The following is a 17320-nucleotide window of genomic DNA, read 5'->3' on the forward strand; positions in this document are numbered from 1 at the left end:
AAAAAAAAAAAAAAAAAAAAAAACTTAGGTATGTACAGCTAGCCTCTTGAATTATTACAATGCCTATTTTACTGATTTTAGTATGAATTCATTAGGATACCCCATATTAGCTCATTTAATTCTGTTTTTGGTGGTATACATAAGTTTACCAAGAGTAACATTAGTACATTCACAATATTGTGTAACTGTCACCACTACCCAGTTTAAAATCATCTTCCTCACCTTAAGAGATGCCATTAAGCAGCCATTCCCCGTTCCCCTCTCCCCCGTGAAGCCTCAAAATCTGCTTTCTCCCTTGAAGCCTCAAAATCTGCTTTCTATGTGGATTTGCTGACGCTGGGCGTTTCATATAAACAAAATCATACAATAAATGGCCTTTTTATCTGGCTTCGTTGACTTGGCACACGTCCAAGGTTCACCTGCATAGCAGCGTGTAGTGGTACTTCTTCTTCGTGGCTAAATAATATTCCATTTTGTTTTTCCACTTATCAGCAGGTGGACATTTGGGCTGCCTCCACCTTTTGGCTATTGTGAGTTGTGCTGCTCTGAACATTTGTGGTCAAGACTATGTGTGGGCCGGGTGTCGTGGCTCATGCCTGTAACCCCAACACTTTGGGAGGCTGAGGTGGGCGGATCACCTGAGGTCAGGAGTTTGAGACCAGCCTGACCGACATGGAGAAACACCATCTCTACTAAAAATACAAAATTAGCGGGGCATGGTGGTGCCTGCCTGTAATTCCAGCTACTTGGGAGGCTGAGGCAGAAGTGCTTGAACCCGGGAGGCAGAGGTTGTGGTGAGGTGAGATTGTACCACTGCACTCCAGCCTGGGCAACAGAGCGAGACTCTGTCTAAAATAAATAATAAATAAATAAATAAATAAATAAACAAACAAACAAATAAGACTGTGTGTGGGCTTATGTTTCATTTGCCTTGGATCAGTGTCTAGAATGGAATTCTTGGTCACACAGTAATTCTATGCTTGAGTTTTAAGGAACTGGCAGATGGCTCCAATGTGGCTGCCCCATTTTACATGCCCACCAGCAATGGTCGAGGGTTCCAACTTCTCCACATCTTTGCCAACACTTGTTATTGTCTGACTTAATTGTGGCTACTCTATTGGGTGTGCTGTAGCTAGCTTGTGGTTGGGATTTGTGTTTTCCTAATGGCTAATGATGTTATGCATCTTTTCATGTGCTTGTTGGCACTCTTAACAGTTTTGTTAAGTCACCGGGAAGAGGAAAGAGTACATAAGGAAGTGCATTTACTCCCAATTTGCTACAGACCAAAAAACTTCTAGAACCCCACCAGCACTAACAAAGACTCTAACCCCCTACCAGAACTGTCTACCCTCCACCGTGGCACCATGGTGTGCTTGGGAATGCATCTGGCATGGCCAGGCCTCACTGGCTTCATGATTCTAGCTGCATCCATCTTTGAGTATCCCTCTCTTCAACCTGTCACGTGGGCTACGCCCTTTGCTGCTACCTGTGCGTCTGAGCACAGCAGCTCTTTCTCGGCATGCTCTAAACTCCCACTCCCCATTTGGGTGTTATCACCTAGTGTTTTTGTTCCTGACCCTTCACTGCAGGCCCAGCACGGTGCTGTGAAAAAGTAACAAATCCACACCTATTTGTAAGAGGATGTAAGTAGCTCTTGTGAACAAGGATGGTGATGATGGCAGAGGCACAGCCCCAGGTCGTTGGCGCCACTCCCTCACCATGACAGGCCAGTTGTCCGGCCCAGTTGTTGCAGCCCCTTGGCCAGCTGCCCTTTGGCTGGGGCTGAAGCGTGAGGACAGGGATGCTTACACCCTCTCCATCTTGAGTTACTAGGACATACAATATACTTCAAGGAGAAACAGACCAATTTGAGTAACGTGAAAATTAGGTTTAAACAATTTTCTGTTCATACACTTAAAAATCCAAAGATTTAAGAGAACGGGCAAGCATAATAAAGTCACAATGAAAAACAGGCAATGATGTTTCAGATTTACACTTAGGATGTGCCCAGCAAGCAATCTGGAAGCACTAAGTGTTAAATTGACTAATCTTGATTTGATGATTCAGCTTTTATGTAAGTAATATTTACTAATTTTAGTACATTGAGTGTATATATACTCACTTCAAAGCTGAGAGAAGGAATGTTCTCCTTTTAACGACTTTTGTAAACAAGTACAATTTAAAATACAGAACATCTTCCTAAACTTTAGGAATGTATACATACTTATACCAATGTGCCTACATGACATAAGGACTTACACAGTACATGCTCTTACAAGTATTTTTTTGAGGTGGGGACGGAGTTTTGCTGTATTGCCCAGGCTGGAGAGCAAAGGTGTGACCTCAGCTCACTGCAACCTCTGCCTCCTGGGTTCAAGCGATTCTCCTGCCTCAGTCTCCCAAGTAGCTGGGATTACAGGTGCCTGCCACCACGCCCATCTAATTTTTTTTTGGGGGGGGGCCCTTACAGGTTTTATAAATTATAAACCTACCTTTCTCTCTAATTATTCTAGCTGAGACCTTTCCTGCTCCAAGAGGGAGAAGACAGAAGACCATCCACTCAAAAACTGAGATAAAAAAAGCCACCTGCAAGGTCTAAAGGCATTTACCATGTGCTTGCTTCCAGGAAAAAATTATTTTCCAAACCTCAAACTAAAATTACTCAAGAAAAAAAGCTGGAATAAATGATCGCATTATAAATGCTTCTAAGTAAAATCGGCAAAATTGTGATTACAGATGAGAAAAATCCAACAAAATACAGACTCATATTCACGTGTTGAGCCATTGTGGAACATATGATGGTTTGCGATTTAACATGATCCTTTATTCTGCTGAAGTCTAATGGGCACAAAAATCTGACAGCCATAAGGTAAAGCACGTTAGAAAAGCACAGTCCAGGTGCAGTGACTCATGCCTGTAATCTCAGCACTCCAGGAAGCTGAGGTGAGAGGACTGCTTGAGCCCAGGAGTTCGAGACCAGCCCAGGCAACATAGAAAGACCCCATCTCTAAAAAAAAGTTTTTGTTTTTTAAAAAAGCACATCTTTCGGACATACAGAAAATTAAGTTGGCAGGCTAGGTCATATACCTGGTAGGTAGCCTGGAGTCAGATGAACCAGCCACTGACCAGATATGCGACCTCAGCAAGTTACTGCCTTTGTACCTCAGTCTCCTCATCTGTAAAATGGAAATAATAAGCATGGGCCTCACAGTGCTGTCATGACGATTACAGGAGTGAATATTACATTTATAATGTGCTTAGAACTGTGCCTGGCATATAGCAGGTACGGTGTTCAGTAAATAAAATTTCCACTTGTTTCTTTGCTATTTTTGTAGAATAATTTTAATCTCTTTAAAGTGAGTTTAACCTGTAACTAAAAGATAAGTGATTTTGGTCAATTATAACTGCTGTGGCTCAGCTCAGCTCTTTCCCTACTGCGGTATAAATTCTATTATCCAGATCTTAGGAATATATTTGTAATACTTTTGTGAATTACTAATAGTTCAAAATGTTTCAAAATTTTTTTATTTTTTTTTTATTATTATTTTTTAAAGACAGTCTGGCTCTGTCACCCAGGCTGAAGTGCAGTGGTGTGATCATGGCTCACTGCAACCTCTGCATCCCAGGTTCAAATGATTCTCATGCCTCAGCCTCCCGAGTAGCTGGGATTACAGGTGCACACCACCACGCCTGGCTAACTTTAGTATTTTTAGTAGAGATGGGGTTTTGCCGTGTTGGCCTGGCTAGTCTCGAACTCCTGGCCTCAGACGATCTGCCCGCCTCGGCTTCCCAAAGTGCTGGGATTATGGGCGTGAGCCACTGCGCCCGGCCTGAGCCACCATGCCTGGCTTCTCCTAATTTTTAGACCAAAGACTGTCAGATCGGATTATGAGTATCAGCAAGACAAATCTATAATATAGATTTTAAAAATTGCATAATTCATAAGCATTCTATCAATGATGAAAGGAAATCTATGATTTTCTAGGTTCCCTGATAGTCAGGAGATAAAATCTTTTGTTTTGTGCCCAATTTAAGAAACTGGCCCAAACAATAAATGATTCAAAATGCAATGGCTGACTAAACTGCAACAAAATAACAGCCTCAGTTTACACAATGGTGAGCTCTAAAAAGCTCAAACCAAATTTATAAACTCCCCAAAGAAAGTCTGTTATTTCTTGAGAAGTCAAGAGAACAACCTTTATTTTCTCTGCTTTAAGGATGAAAAAACTGATTCAAAGGTTCTTTTAAAGATTTTGGCAAAACATTTTCCCCTTACCATTTCTGTTTTCCCTTTCACCTTTTCAAAATTTTCTGAGTTATAAAAATAAACCTTGCTTGATTTAGGAACAAAACTGGAAGTTTATGAAAATGTCAGCTTCCTCTTTTAAATGGGCACTGCTGGGTAGGTGTGCTGCCTTGAACTGAACTGTGTACAGGTGATGAAGGATTTACCTTTATCACGTGTGATAAAGGATTTAACATGTGATAAAGTCACATGAGTGACTTCAGGTACACACACTGACCACCTGTTGAGTGGCATGAATTTGACCCTATGACCTATTACTTAACAACTAAACAGTGGGAGTGGCTGGGTGAAGTGGTTCACGCCTGTAATCTGAGCACTTTGGGAGGCTGAGGCGGGTGGAACATTTGAGGTCAGGAATTCGAGACCAGCCTGGCCAACATGGTGAAACCTCGTCTCTATTGAAAAAGAAAAAGAAGGCTGGGCGCGGTGGCTCAAGCCTGTAATCCCAGCACTTTGGGAGGCCGAGACGGGTGGATCACGAGGTCAGGAGATCGAGACCATCCTGGCTAACATGGTGAAACCCCGTCTCTACTAAAAAATACAAAAAACTAGCCGGGCGAGGTGGCGGGCGCCTGTAGTCCCAGCTACTCGGGAGGCTGAGGCAGGAGAATGGCGTAAACCTGGGAGGCGGAGCTTGCAGTGAGTTGAGATCCGGCCACTGCACTCCAGCCTGGGCGACAGAGCCAGACTCCGTCTCAAAAAAAAAAGAAAAAAAGAAAAAAAAAATATACACACACACACACACACACATATATACACACACATACAAATTTGCTAGGTGTGGTGGCAGGCGCCGGTAGTCCCAGCTACTCAGGAGGCTGAGGTGGGAGAATCGCTTGAACCCAGGAGGTGGAGTTTGCAGTGAGCCAAGATCGCACGACTGCACTCCAGCCTGGGCAACAGAGCGAAACTCTATCTCAAAAAAAATAAAAATAAAAATAAATAAAATGAACAGTTGGATTAAAATATGTTACTGGCCAAACCCTGACTACAGATCTCTGGGTTTGGGTTTATGGTTTGTTTGCTCTGCCCAACAAGACAAAGAGGTTAGGACCTGAGTATCCCATGCTACTGTGGTTGTTAGGATTATGTCATTAATGCACCTTAAACTCAGACACTTAGCTAGCTGGTAGTAAGGAAATGCTTTTTCTTTGGAGAAAAGGATACCAAATCCCTTACGAGATTACTCCAATTGAAGCAAGCAACTGGATGACACAAAAGATCTTCTACTGTCCGGGTAAGGACCGAATTGCAAAAATGTTAGGCCTTGTGAGCCAACCGTCTCTGCTGCAGTCACTCAGCCCAGCTACTGTATCACAGCCCTGCTACTGTATTGTATCCTGTCTGAATGCAACCACAGACAGGAACAAACGGGCACAGCTATGTTCCAATAAAACGTTCTTGGACGGGCGTGATGGCTCACGCCTGTAATTCCAGCACTTTGGGAGGCCAAGGCGGGTGGATCACGAGGTCAAAAGATAGAGACCATCCTGGCCAATATGGTGAAACCCCGTCTCTACTAAAAATACAAAAAAAATCAGCTGGGTGTGGTGGTGAGCACCTGTAGTCCCAGCTACTAGGGAGGCTGAGGCAAGAGAATCACTTGAACCTGGGAGGTGGCGGTTGCAGTGGGCTGAGATAGCGTCACAGCACTCCAGCCTGGCGATGGAGCAAGACTCCGTCTCAAAAACCAAACAAACAACTTTCTTTACAAGCAGGCCCTGGTCATCCCTGGCTGTAGTTTGCTCAGCCCTGCAGTTAAGGTACCTCTGGTACAGGTGATATTTTAGCAAAATGAAATTAAAAGTTTTCAAATTATACGCTAACTCTTATCTTCAAGTCATTGAGAACATTCAGCATGAAAATAACTAGAATTTGCTATTTCTCTTTAAATCATCAATATTTTTCTATCATTTTCAAATATACTTGAAAAAAGAGCAAGGACACATTTTCTGAATCATCTCTCTAATAGAACAGATTCTATTCACAAAGGGTCTTTTAAGGAGCAAAATCAAGAAATGAATTCGCTGGTGGGGGTGAAATGTAGGTCTGACAGATTTGCACATCATTTAAATCTGTCATTATTTCTTAAGTTTTAGATACTAAGACTAACTTGCAAATTTTGCATATGTATATTAAAGAGTATCTTCTTCGTAAGAAGTAGGCTGGGTGCAGTGGCTCATGCCTGTAATCCCAGCACTTTGGGAGGCCAAGGTGGGTGGGTCACCTGAGGTCAGGAGTTTGAGACCAGCCTGACCAACATGGTGAAACTCTGTCTCTACTAAAATTGCAAAAGATTAGCTGGGCATGGTAGTGCATGCCTGTAATCCCAGCTACTTGGGAGGCTGAGGCAGGAGAATCGCTTGAACTTGGGAGGCGGAGGTTGCAGTGAGCTGAGATCACACCATTGCACTCCAGCCTGGGCAACAAGAGCAAAACTCCGTCTCAAAAAAAAAAAAAGGAAAAGAAGTGAACTATATTATTTTTCAGAGAATCAGAGAGACTCTCCCATTGCTTGGCATTTCTCCTTTTAATTTCCTGGTGATTTCCAACAGCAAAACTTGTACATCTTCCATAAGGCTGAGGCAGGAGGATCACTTGAGCCTAAGAGTTCAAGACCAGCCTGGGCAACATAGCAAGACCGTGTCTCAAAAAACAGAAAAAATTTACACCCACAATAAAGAGAACAACCAGCCCAACATGGAAGAGAACAAGAGGACTTGGCAAAACCCTTACAGAAAGAATCCTTCATGAACAGCCATCAAGAGATACAATAAAAACACCTAACGAAATTGGAGTCTCAAGAACTTCAAGCAAGGGAACTGCTGTATAAATGACAAAAGTCAATTTGCAAACTCAATAATAATAAAAAAAACATAATTTAAAATGGGCAAAGGATCTGAACAGACATTTCTCCAAAGAAGATACGCAAATGGCCAGTAAGAACATGAAAAGACAGCCGGGCACAGTGGCTCACGCCTGTAATCCCAGCACATTGGGAGGACGAGGTGGGAGGATCACCTGAAGTTAGGAGTTCGAGACTAGCCTGACCAATATTGTGAAATCTCGTCTCTACTAAAAATACAAAAATTAGCTGGGTGTAGTGGCGGGGTACTGTAGTCCCAGCTATTCGGGAGGCTGAGGCACGAGAATCGCTTGAACCTGGGAGGCAGAGATTGCAGTGAGCTGAGATCGCGCCACTGCGCTCCAGCCTAAAAGTCAATTTGCAAACTCAGTAATTAAAAAAAAATTAGTTTAAAATGGGCAAAGGATCTGAATGGACATTTCTTCAAAGAAGATATGCAAATGGCCAGTAAGAACATGAAAATATGCTCAATGTCATTAGTCACTAGGGAGATGTGAACGTAAGCCAAAATGAGAGCCCACTTCACACTACAGGATGTGTAAAATCGTTTACAGGATGGGTATACTAAAAAAAGAGACAATAACAAGTGTTAAAGATGTACAGCATATGAATGGTTGGATACGGCTGGAGTTAAACGGGAAGCGACTGCTAGTGGGTAAGGGTTTCTTTCTGAGGTGATGAAAATATCCTGAAGTTAACTGTGGTGATAATCATACAACTTTGTGAATATACCAGTGAACTGTATACTTTAAATGGGTGAACTATATCTCAAGCTGCTATAAAAATAAATACGACAAAAAAATTAATTTGCAGATTTCAAAAAGAACTAAATAGAACTTCCAGTAATGAAAGACAGGCACTGTAATAAAAAAAATTCAATGGAACCAGCAATCAGGAAATAAAATTTAAAAGACCATTTACAATAGGACAAAACACAGAAAGAGTGAATCTATAAAAAAGCAGGAGACTTTCACAATAAAAAATACAAAATAGTGCTACAGAAATGAAAGAAATCTCAAATAAATGAAATCATACACCATTTTCATGGATTAGAAAATCCATATTTGCTAAGATGTCAATATTGCTAAGATGTCAATATTGCTAAGATGTCAACTCCACCGAAATCAACCTGTAAATTCAAAGTATTCCAATCAAAATTCCAAGTGAATTTTTTAAAGTGGAAATTGACAAGCTGATTCTAAAATATAAGCAAATGCAGAGGTCATAGAATAGCCAAGGTACTCTCAAATAGAGGAGTTATGCTACTAGGTATCAAGATTAGAAAGTTGCAGTAATTAAGACAGTCTGTTATTGGTGCAAGGATAGCAGAGCATCCTCACAGACAGCCAAGTGTGTAGCTGTGTTGCCTCCTTGTCTCCCAGTGATAACCCAGGTGGTGTTACAAAAATGAGTAACTGCAAGAGAAATTGGCCAACAAAACTGAAGAGGCATAAATGAAATGAAAAGTAGCAACACTGAGTCAAACGTAGATAGAGTTAGAGAAGAAATAGCTGACTGGAAATGCTGACACTGCTGGCCTTTGAGGCACTGGAGGAACGGCCACAGGAACTGAGTGAGGCCGAAACTTATCAACATAATTGAGGCAAGTGGCTGTGATGAAAAGGATGAAGGTGTTTCAGGGAAAGCGATGCCAGCAACAAAACAAAACAAAACAAAACACAAAAAACAAACTTCACCTTGAAGGAACTCCTGAAGGTATTTCACAACATTGTAATCGCAAGGATAAAATGTTGGAAGCTGATCCAAATTTGGTAAGGAGTATGGCAATTTGCTAAAGCATAGAAAAGATGCTCGCTCTATCATAAGCCATTAGAAAGTGGCAAGCACTATTTACACCACTCCTGATAGGATTTTACAAATAAAACTCTAATTCCCAATGTTTCTAATGCTTTAAAGTGCACTAATATTAGTTTTACTATTGTGTGATTTCCCTGTACATTTCTAACTGACAGTGAGAGTTTTTAACAAACATTTTAAAGGTCATAGAACAATGTAATTTTGCAGCATAAAACCACACTTTGTGTGGTTTCAGCTTGCGCATTTTATGATGCCATTGCCATGCAAAGCAGGGCTGCCTGATTTTAAAATTAATGAGTTACATGTACCACTTAAGAAATTAGAAAAAAAGCAGCCATAAAAAAGGATGAGTTCATGTTCTTTGCAGGGACGTGGATGAAGCTGGAAACCATCATTCTCAGCAAAGTAACACAGGAACAGAAAACCAAACACCGCATGTTCTCACTCCTAAGCAGGAGCTGAACAACGAGAACACATGGACACAGGCAGGGGAACATCACACACTGGGGCCTGTCGGAGGGTGGGGGGCTGGGGAGGGATAGCATTAGCAGAAATACCTAATGTAGATGATGGGTTGATGGGTGCAGCAAACCACCATGGCACGTGTGTATCTATGTAACAAACCTGCACGTTCTTCACATGTATCCCAGAACTTAAATAATAATAAAAAAAGAAATGAGAAAAAGAATAACAGAGTCATCTCAAAGATACGTGGAGGAGAGTAAAGGAGAGACCAATGAAACAGAAAACAAAGACACAATGGAGAGACTTGAACAACTGGTTCATGAATAATCAAGAAAAATATATATTCTGGCCGGGTGCAGTGGCTCATGTCTATAATCCCAGCACTTTGGGAGGCCAAGGTGGCCAGATCACTTGAGGTCAGGAGTTAAAGACCAGCCTGGGCAAAATGACAAAACCCATCTCTATTAAAAATACAATAATTAGCTAGGCATGGTAGTAGGCACCTATAATCCCAGCTACTCAGGAGGGTGTGTCACGAGAATCGCTTGAACCCGGGAGGCAGAGATTGCAGTGAGCCAAGATCGCACCACTGCACTTCAGCCTGGGCAACAGAGTGAGACTCTGCCTCAAAAAAAAAAAGAAAAGAAAAAAGAAAAGAAAATGCTATATATTCTTACAAACTTTTATTACCTACCGTATGAGGAGAATGTCAATGAAGAAAATTGCCACTGTTTTTAAATTCTGAAATATTTGCGAATGTGTGAAGTAGAAACAGAGAGGCATCTTTCCAGTCTTTGATACAGAAGCCACAAGGCAAATCATCTCATTTCATCTAATGACCTGGAAGGCGTGGCTGTCACCTCCATGATGAGTAAATAACCCACTGCCCAAGGTGAAGTGTCACCCGGGGTCACACAAGTTAACAGCAGGAATGTGGCAACGTCACCACTCCCGAGCATCTCCTAGGTGCCAGGCGGCATGCTATCCGGCTGTCTCAGGGGAAAGTGAGATGTGGCCTGGCCTTACTGTCCTGGGTCACAGGATCTTTCCTGGACTCACCTGGGCGGGGTGAGCTCTGCAACCCAGGCAGCACCCATGTCCCTACCATCCCTGGAGGGGTAACCACCCCCACAGTCCATGCGCTGCCTAGCTTGGCTGCCAAACACCTTGCTGGGGACATGTGACCCAATGTGGTTGCCCATGGAGGTTATCACTTGTTATCGCTTAGGCTCATGCAGAAAAAGGTGATGGCTACGTTTACCCTTAGGGCCTATCAGCCGCCCCGAGGAAACACTGCACCCTGCAGCCACTGATGAAGAAGTCACCCAGGAGGCTACTGAGGATGAAATGAGACAAAAGTGCCCGGCATGCGGTGGACACGTCCGGAGACCCGCGTTTCTGTACGGAAGCACATGGTGCAAGAGCAGGGCAATACTTCTAAGACGGCACAAGAGTGAACAATACTTCTAAGACGGGCCACGCACACGCTACTCTTCTGTGATTTCCACCATCCTTACCCCATAACTCCTGGCGTTTATGGTCGGAACCCCAGTGAAACCACCATTTCCAAGGGGACTGTGACTGCTTATCATGATGCCTGCCAGCCGCTCAGACACTAACGACAACCTCTCATCCCCTTCTCGAAAAGTCCCGTCAGCCTGGGTGCAGTGGTTCACACCTGTAATCCCAGCACTTTGGGAGGCTGAGGCAGGTGGATTACCTTAAGTCAGGAGTTCAAGACTAGCCTGGTCAACATGGTGAAACCCCATCTTTAATACAAAAAAAAAAAAAAAAATGGTCGGGGGCAGTGGCTCACGCCTGTAATCCCAGCACTTTGGGAGACCAAGGCGGGCAGATCATGATGTCAAGAGATTGAGAATAGCCTGGCCAACATGGTGAAACCTCATCTCTACTAAAAATACAATAATTAGCTGGGTGTGGTGGTACACACACACCTGTAGTCCCAGCTACTCAGGAGGCTGAGGCAGGAGAATCGCTTTAACCTGGGAGGCGGAAGTTGCAGTGAGCCAAGATTGCGCCACTGCATTCCAGCCTGGGTGACAGAGTGAGACTTGGTCTTACAACAACAACAACAACAACAACAACAACAACAACAACAACAAAAACAGCAGAAAAAACCTACAGCTACCCTAAGGCCCCCTACCCCAAGGCCACTATTTCTTCCTCTGTGCTTAGATCTCCCCTTCCCAAATAGAAACAGACTGGAAAGGATGGCTGTGGTCTTCTGGGGAAAAAAGTGAGAGGGCCCAGGAAAAACAGCAATTATGAAGTTTTTGTTTGTTTTTTGAGATGGAGTCTCGCTCTGTTGCCTAGGCTGGACTGTAATGGCGCGATCTCGGCTCACCACAACCTCTGCCTCCCGGTTTCAAGTGATTCTCCTGTCTCAGCCTCTCGAGTAGTTGGAATTATAGGCATGAGCCACCGTGCCTGGCTAATTTTTTGGTATTTTTAGTACAGACAGGGTTTCACCATGTTGGCCAGGCAAGGCTTGAACTCCTGACCTCGGGTGATCTGCTCGGCCTTCCAAAGTTCTGGGATTACAGGCCTGAGCCACTGCGATGCCTGGCCGCAGTTACAAAGTTTGAAGTATATGCTTGCTGGTAAAACCACACACCGGCCCATGAGGGAGAAAAACATGGCTCCACTCAGACACACACAAAACGCGGAAGCACCATGTACACCCAGGGCACCGCTAACATTTCTATGAGTCCTGCCCTTTCGCTGAAAGTTGTTGAAAACAGACCTTTAATACCAGAGATGCCGACGTGGGGGCTGTCACCAGGCCATCTCCTAACAGCTACACCCTCTGTGCCCTGGTGTTCCTTGTCTCATGCCTGAGGAGCTTTGCTGGCAGCTGGGTCCTGGGCGTGTGATCTAAATTGGGCCATGGGGTATAACGGGCTGTGTGCTGGAGCTTTGGGGCAAAGGAAGCCAGCACACCTGAGAAGAAATTCCCCTTCCTACCTTTGGAGACAATGGGGGGAGAGAGGATGTGATGGTTGGAGAGGCAGTGGCAGCCATCCTGGCACCATGAGGAAATGAGTATGAGGATGAGAAGACAGAGAGAAGGAACCTGGGTCTCTAGCGATGATTAACTGACAACCTGCTGCTCCTCATACGGAATAATAAAGATGCTGATTGCTTAACTCACTGTTCATTGGGTATTTTATTTTTTTACTTTTGGGCCAAAGCATCCTACGTTGTTCACACAGCAATGAGTGAGCTGATCCAGGAGGGACCTAAGTCTAAGTATCCACAGCTAAACATCAGAAATGGTACCACTGTCACACAGGCCGACCCTCGAGGCTCACAGAATGAGCGTTTTGAAATGATTCATGATTTTCACATATGTGATAACACCCCTTTGAGTTTTCTCGTAGGGAGAGAGAGTTAAGTTTCATGATGAAGTTGTGAATACCAAATACCAACACGAAGTAACTAGACAATAAAATCTTCTTGGAAGATGAGAAAAATACAATCTATCTTTGGTCTTTTTTTTTTTCTACGAATTGTCCACGACTCTTCCATACAGGGAATTTAAACAGATACGGGGTGCCTTTTTAGTCTGAACTGTATCAATAAAATAAAAACGGAGCCAGTCAAGGAAGTAACTTCTCCTGAGATAGGATTGTACCATGGAATTGCCAGAAATGAGAAGAAAAACCAGTAATTGCATGAGATAGCAAGTATTAAGCAAAAGGACAGCTTGAAACTAAATACAACAGAAAGTTATTTCTGTTCCCTCTGAATAAAATACATACACACAAGTGGCTGGGCACGGTGGCTCTCACCTATAATCCTAGCATTTTGAGAGGCGGAGGCAGGTGGATCACCTGAGGTCAGGAGTTCAAGACCAGCCTGGCCAAGATGGTGAAATCATGTCTGTATTAAAAATAGGAAAATTAGCCGGGTATGGTGGCGGGCACCTGTAATCTCAGCTGCTCAGGAGGCTGACGCGAGAGAATTGCTTGAACCCTGGAGGCAGAGGCTGCAGGGAGCCAAGATCATGCCACTGCACTCCAGCCTGGGTGACAGAGTGAGACTCTGTCTCAAAAAACAAACAAAAACAAACAAAAAATACACCATATATATATATATGCATGCACATGAAAGAAATTTCACCATCACAAAATATTTTCCTCACTGAAATGAAAGTTCTAAGCCTGTGTTGTTTATACCAACATAGTTGCTGTGGAAATAGCTGTTTCAACATTAGGAACTCACGGCTGACTCAAGTAAGGTGTGGAGCAGAAGTCTTATTTAAACAGTGGCAGGACCCATAAAACATTTAAAAGGCAAACTGGGTGTGGTGAGTCGGAGTGCCATATGTTTTAATGTAAGGGTCACGCATGTTTTCTTTCTCAGGCATGACACCAATAGGATGTTACTTTTTATTTATGCTATTTTTGGAACCTTATAGTCATCTCAACAACTCCCCCAAACATCCTAGGTTTTGCTCTCTGCTTCTGTCTACATCCAGCAGCCTCCATATTTTATTACATTCATCGTGCTTGGAACAGAGTTACTACGGTTCAGTCCTCGCTGGCACATGCAGGATTATGGCACCAACCAGGGCACAGACAGGATTTTGGAAAACTTCTGCATGTGAGTCCATTAAATATAGCAGTACTGGGCTGGGTGAGGCTGGTCATCCTAGCACTTTGAGAGGCCAAGGTGGGGGGGACTACTAGAGGCCAAGAGTTCAAGACTAACCTGGCCAACACAGAGAGACCCCATCTCTAAAATAAATAAATAAATACATAACTATAAAATAGTGTGTGTGTGTATATATATATATATATATATATAAATAAATATAGGCTGGGCGTGGTGGCTCACACCTGTAATCTCAGTACGTTGGGAGGCTGAGGCAGGAGTATCACCTGAGGTCAGGAGTTCGAGACCAGCCTGGCCAATATGGCAAAACCCCGTCTCTACTAAAAATACAAAAAAATTAGCCGCTCATGGTGGCGGGCATCTGTAGTCCCGGCAACTCAGGAGGCTGAGGCAGGAGAATCACTTGAACTTGGGCAGCAGAGGTTGCAGTGAGCCGAGATCATGCCACTGCACTCCAGCTTGGGCAACGAGCGAGACTCTGTCTCAATAAAAAAAAAATAAAAATAAAAAATATCTAGATCTCTTTCTGGCAGTACTGACTTATTCACTAACAGGACATCACTTCCCGCATATAGTCTACCGTGTGCCTATGGCTTTATAAACTCAAGTGCAAAGTCCTCAGAGACCATGAGGACCCAGATCGCCTCTGCATCCAACAGCCCAGCTCCCCAACTCCACTGTCAGGCGTCTCACTTGTTCCTGTCTTTTATGGGTCAGTTAAGAGCTTTCCAAACAATCCTAAAAACCCTCAGGACAGCTCCATCGAGAAACCATGTGGCTTGCCCGTACCTTCCCTTGGTGATGCCTCCCTACTCCTTTGCTTCCCCTTCCTACTTCTTAACTGGACATGGATGCACTTTTCTTTAACCACACACATACACTTTACCATGATTTTTCCTCCGGTCAAGCCAGAAATTTTACCCTTTGTACAATAAAACATATTCAACACATTTTTTAAATGAGGGTGCTGTGTGGGGCTGTTTTAAAAGCCCACCTTTCCCCCCCGACAGTGAAGTGTTCTGTAAACAGAAGCCCAGATCCCCTCGGCAGCAGGCACTGCCCAGGGTATGACCGCCCTCTCTGCCTGCACAGGAGAGTGATTCATACCAGCAGAACCGGAAAAATCACAGCTGAAAGCAACCAGGGAAGAGGCAAGGGCCAACAGAGCAACGTAAAGGAGTTGGATTTTCTACTAGGTGAGTCACAGGAAACACTCCGGCCGCAGCCCGAGGCCCCAGGAGGCCCTGCTCGCCCATCAGGAATGTAGGTCAAACTCCCAGGGGGAAGGGTGAGAGCCCAGGCACCCAGGGCAAAAGCTCAAGTTCCTAGGAGAGCAGGGAGGCTGGCCAGAAAACAAGGCCTCCACTTGCCCTCCGGCACCAGCCCCGGTCCACCCTCCGACTAAGCGTCAGTATCCACAGACCACGGTGAAGCAGAACCGCAGCATGGTGGTCCAGATCTCTCCTGTTCTGGACTGGGCCGTCCCATGCGTTTCTATCGGGGTTCACGGGATGACAAGTGGGGTTTACGTATAAAGGGACAGATGGCTCACCCAGTTCAGTCGACACGGGGGACCCGGTGGCAATCTCACCGATCTTGGCCACTCCATCGTAGTAGGCTTTTCCTGCCAGGATCATAGCTAGACACGAAAGGTGACACACAAAATCGTCACTTAGACAAGGAAAGGAGGAAGCGACACAAGTTTTCTTTCAAACACCCCTCGGTCCCTTCTGGCCGCAAGGTTTGGGCCGTGGCAGGTGTGGCTCTCAGGAGGTAAGGCCTGTGTTGAGAGCTGCACCGGGGTGGAGGCCCCCCAGCCAAGGGATAGTCACATGAGATCCTCGTCTCTGCCCAGCCCCGGGGAACCTTCAGCAGCAGGGGCTGAAGGTCCAGAGAAGGCTCTGCTTGCTCCTGATGCCAGTTTCAGAGTGGATGTGTTCCTAACGTTGAACTAGGGCTTTGGCTAGGCACGGTGGCTCACACCTGTAATCCCAGCACTTTGGGAGTCTGAGGCGGGAGGATTGTTTGAGCTCAAGAGTTTGAGACCAGCCTGGGCAACATGGTAAAACCCCGCCTCTACAAAAAAAAAAAAAATACATAAATTAGACAGGCATGGTGGAGTGTGTCTGCAGTCCCAGCTACTTGGGAGGTTGAGGTGAGAGGATCGCTTGAGCCCAGGAGGTGGAGGTTGCAAGTGAGCTGAGATCGTGACACTGCATTCTAGTCTGGGTGACAGAGCCAGATATTGTCTCAAAAATAAAAATAAAAAAAGAAACACATCCTCTCCAGCCAGAAATCCTTTCTGAGCTAGTTCTTCTCCAGCACTCCAGGTCTACAACATTCTTAGTCAGAAGGAGTTGTGTGAAGTGGTCTAGGAGTCTGGTCCTTTGATGGCAGTGCTTCATTATTCTATTGAAAAAGACATTTTGAGCCACAACCAACCAACCTATTCGTTGCCAGGAGAGAATATATGAAATTTGAAATACATTATCTTTCCAAAAAGCAATACAATTGTCTGAAAAAACCAACTGAATCCTCTACATTTTTTTATTTTTTGGCAAAGACAGGAAAACTTTTATTGCTACAAGGTGGGTTCTAATTATCTTAAAAATAATACTGCCCCCTTCAAACTGATTCTGAAGACGAAATTATAACTACGTGACCTCCTGGGGCAAATCACTTACCCTTTCTGAAACAAAGGTTGCTCATCCTTAAAATGCCCTAAGAATGTGAGCAATGGACGAACAAATGGAAGCTGCGAATACACTTTTTTCACTTTACCATCTAGGTTTGAAGGTACTGAAGGTGTATGATACAGACCCAGACTGGTTACTGTCATTTTGGAGAAAAGCATTTATTTGGAATTTTACTGTAAGATTGGTTTCAGACATAGAAATCAGTTTCTCCTGGAGCTTTGGAGACCACACGGTTTTGGAGCTAAAGGAGCCCTTGGGAAGCCCAGAGGCTACACCAGCTGCAATGCCCCAATGTATAATGGGCAATTGTTTTAACAAGGTGGATTTTATTTTATTTATTTTTTTTTTAGAGGCAGAGTCTTGTTCTTTCACCCAGGCTGGAGTGCGGTGGCACAATCATGGCTCACTGCAGCCTTGACCTCCTGGGCTCAAAGGATCCTTCTGCCTCAGCCTCCCGAGTAGCTGGGACTACAGGGACGTGCCACCATTCCTGGCTAATTACAAAAAAAAAAAAAAAAAAAAAAAAAAAAA

The 17320-nt window shown here is 44.2% G+C and overlaps 1 protein-coding gene across 1 annotated transcript in view; it reads right to left on the minus strand.

The window, feature by feature from the left end:
* Positions 1 to 17320, minus strand: part of BAIAP2L1 (BAR/IMD domain containing adaptor protein 2 like 1) — a 117972-nt gene that overhangs the window by 49164 nt on the left and 51488 nt on the right. The window contains exon 3 of the mRNA XM_017861643.1: positions 15646 to 15732. Coding sequence (XP_017717132.1) covers positions 15646 to 15732 — 87 coding nt within the window. The remainder of the gene's footprint in view (positions 1 to 15645; positions 15733 to 17320) is intronic.

Source organism: Rhinopithecus bieti, unplaced genomic scaffold, assembly GCF_001698545.2.
Source record: "Rhinopithecus bieti isolate Rb0 unplaced genomic scaffold, ASM169854v2 scaffold_62057, whole genome shotgun sequence".
Lineage (NCBI taxonomy): Eukaryota > Metazoa > Chordata > Mammalia > Primates > Cercopithecidae > Rhinopithecus > Rhinopithecus bieti.